Source organism: Alligator sinensis, unplaced genomic scaffold (assembly GCF_000455745.1).
Source record: "Alligator sinensis unplaced genomic scaffold, ASM45574v1 scaffold1178_1, whole genome shotgun sequence".
Lineage (NCBI taxonomy): Eukaryota > Metazoa > Chordata > Crocodylia > Alligatoridae > Alligator > Alligator sinensis.
Genome location: NW_005842596.1, coordinates 779,640 through 782,910, shown reverse-complemented (window position 1 = coordinate 782,910; position 3,271 = coordinate 779,640). Strand labels below are relative to the sequence as shown.

Here is a 3,271-nt window from a genome sequence, read left to right as displayed (position 1 = left end):
TTGGCTGTGATGATCTTGTTGGGGATGGTCCTGCTTTGAACAACGGACTCTAGCTGACCTCCTGAGTTCCTTTCCAACCCTAATTTGCTATGATTTATCACTCAATATACTTGGTGCTCATTAAGGTGAACAAGCTAGATCAAAGACCATAATGAACTTTTATCTATACATGAGCCAGAAGAAAAATGCGTGTCCCAGTACGAACATGTCTCCTTCTGATCTACGCTTATTCAACAGGCAATCTTGTCCTGATAAAAGTCAGCATACCACTTTTAACTATAAAATATAACTGCTAAGTTCTGCAGCCATCAGTCACTCAGCTGGATCCAGGTTTGGCTTAACTGAGCATGTTGAAACTTAGGTCCACATTTTATTTCAGCAAGAGGTTAAGGCAAGAGAGGGTACATACATCTTTTCATGTATTTTTAGTTATTTATATTCCTTTGGATAATTGCCAACAAAATGTCCATGTAATACTGGTTTTCCATTATCAGCTAACTTAAAGGAGCAGTGTCTATGAACCAAACTATTTGTACTAACTGTTTTCCTTTATATAAATATTTCCATGTGACCACTTCAGTAGAAGGGTTCGTAGTTCCTCTTCTGCAGAAATTGTAAGGGCTGCTGTAGACCACTTGCTACAAAGCTACCTCCCACATCCTTTTCTCATTAAGTTCCTGGTACTGCTGACATCTGCTTTTGTTACTTAAAATGAGTAAATCTGAGCATCTTCCATTTTATGCAACATGTTAATAAACCACTAAACCAGAAATGAAGACTGAACATTTAAACTTTTATTTGTATACCAAACAAGTGCATTAAGAAAAATTCTGTGTTGAAACCTTTCATACTTTATTTTTTAATATTCTTCCCCTTCTTCTGCCTCTGCTTCTACTGAATCTACACCCACTTCTTCATAATCTTTTTCCAGTGCAGCCAAATCTTCCCGGGCCTCAGAAAATTCTCCTTCTTCCATTCCTTCTCCAACATACCAATGCACAAAGGCACGCTTAGCATACATCAGATCAAATTTATGATCAAGACGAGCCCATGCTTCTGCAATGGCAGTTGTATTACTCAGCATACAAACTGCCCGCTGTACCTTGGCCAAGTCACCTCCTGGTACTACAGTTGGAGGTTGGTAATTAATACCCACCTATGAAAAAACAAAAATGAAATTAATGCTTTCAAATACCGTTTCAGTTTTCTTTCTAGTTTATTCAGAAAACCTCTTAACTGAAATCTATGCAGAAGCATTCCCATTCATTACACTACTAGCCCTAAAAGTTCAAAAATTATGAGTCCAACCCCAGAAATAGCCTAACATTTTAATAAATGCTGGGGGCTTTTTGTGTCTTTGTTTTAAGTGTCACAGTGCACTTCCTGCACTTTTCTTTGCAATTAGGGCTAGAAACTCCTTTAAAAAACCCCCCAAATGCTGAAATTCCCAAACACTATTTCAGTATCTGGAGCTTTGGAGGAAGGGGGGAAAAAAAACCTACTAGAAATAGTGAAACTTGCAATTAAAAGCATGAGTTGGCAAGAGAAATAGGATACTCCTGGACAAATTCCAATTAGTTACCACAAAAATAAAACAAATAAGACTTAATGATTTTATCTAGGGCTATCCAACTTCTGGACAGCTGGCAGTACTGTGCACATGCTCCCCACCAACCTGCTATGCTGGCTCCTTGGGTCCCCATGGTCCCACCCAACCTCCAAGGCAGGGATGGGGGGCAGGAAGCAGAAGCTGAAGGAGGGAGGGGAGTCTGGAGATGCTGAAGGAGGGAGGGGTTGGTCTGGAGATGCTGCTGCAGCAGCATGGGCAGGAGCTTGTGGGCTATCCATCAGAACTGCAGTTTCTATAGTGCTTGGCAAGGTACTCAATTGGCGCGTTAAATAATAACAGCTCGTATGTGCATACTATTTCACCACAGTCTACAGCTGCCTCTAGTTCAAGAATCCCTCAGTAACATCCAGAGAGAGGCAAGAACTTAAAGGTGGTGCAGGCACCGTAAGTGACACAAAGCCAGACATTTTACAGCATTGTTCAAGGATAGCTACATCTCATGGCACTTCTACTAATTTGCTTGCATAGATTGTGACTCTTAGTAAAACAGTGTTTTGAAAAAATGTAATTATGGCTTCATTTAAATTATAGAAATAACTATCTTCTCTTGCAAGCCTGCCCATGCATGCTGTAATCTAGCATGTGAACTTTAAAAAGGTATGGACACTACTGTATTGGTGGGTGAAAACTAACTCCAACTGTTCTGCTGACCATTCATACATTTTTTTAAAAACATACCTTGAATCCAGTTGGACACCAATCCACAAATTGAATAGTACGCTTGGTCTTGATAGTAGCTATAGCTGCATTGACATCTTTAGGGACAACATCACCTCTATATAACATACAGCAGGCCATATACTTGCCATGGCGAGGGTCACACTTTACCATCTGATTAGCTGGCTCAAAGCAAGCATTAGTAATTTCTGCCACAGACAGCTGCTCATGGTATGCTTTTTCAGCAGAAATGACAGGTGCATAAGTCGCCAATGGGAAATGGATTCGTGGATATGGGACAAGATTGGTCTGGAACTCTGTTAGATCTACATTGAGGGCTCCATCAAAACGAAGTGAAGCTGTGATGGATGAGACTATTTGCCCAATGAGTCTATTTAAGTTTGTGTAAGTAGGACGCTCAATGTCAAGGTTGCGACGACATATGTCATATATAGCTTCATTGTCTACCATGAAGGCACAGTCAGAATGTTCCAATGTTGTGTGTGTAGTCAGAATGGAGTTGTAGGGTTCCACTACTGCAGTAGAAACCTGTGGTGCTGGGTAAATTGCAAATTCTAGTTTAGACTTTTTGCCATAGTCAACAGAGAGTCTTTCCATAAGTAGAGATGCAAACCCAGAGCCAGTGCCTCCTCCAAAACTATGGAAGATGAGGAAACCCTGGAGCCCTGTGCACAGATCAGCCTACAAGGGGGGGGGAGGGGAAAAAGTTGGAGAGAAAATTCATCTGAAACGTTAAGATTTTTCATCAAAGATTCCTGGGGCTAATTACATTAAAAACAAAAATACTTTCTCTCTATCCCTAGTTTATTAATGCAAGACTCTTGTAATAAACATTCTTAAAAAGGTAAATGAACATTTAAACCTTTAACTCAGAGCTGGTAGTTGTGGGTCCTTATATTGTAGCTGGATATTTTAGTTTCTGAATACATGTAAAACAGGGGGGGGGGGGGGGGGGGGGCCCCC

The 3,271-nt window shown here is 40.6% G+C and overlaps 1 protein-coding gene across 1 annotated transcript in view; it reads right to left on the bottom strand.

Moving 5' to 3' along the window:
• Positions 1–772: 772 nt before the first annotated feature.
• LOC102370425 (tubulin alpha-3 chain) overlaps positions 773–3,271 on the bottom strand; it is a 6,083-nt gene continuing 3,584 nt past the window's right edge. The window contains exons 3-4 of the mRNA XM_006032942.3: positions 2,309–2,989; positions 773–1,156 (exon numbers count right to left, since the gene is read on the bottom strand). Of these exons, the coding sequence (XP_006033004.1) occupies positions 860–1,156; positions 2,309–2,989 (978 nt within the window). The 3' untranslated portion in view covers positions 773–859. The remainder of the gene's footprint in view (positions 1,157–2,308; positions 2,990–3,271) is intronic.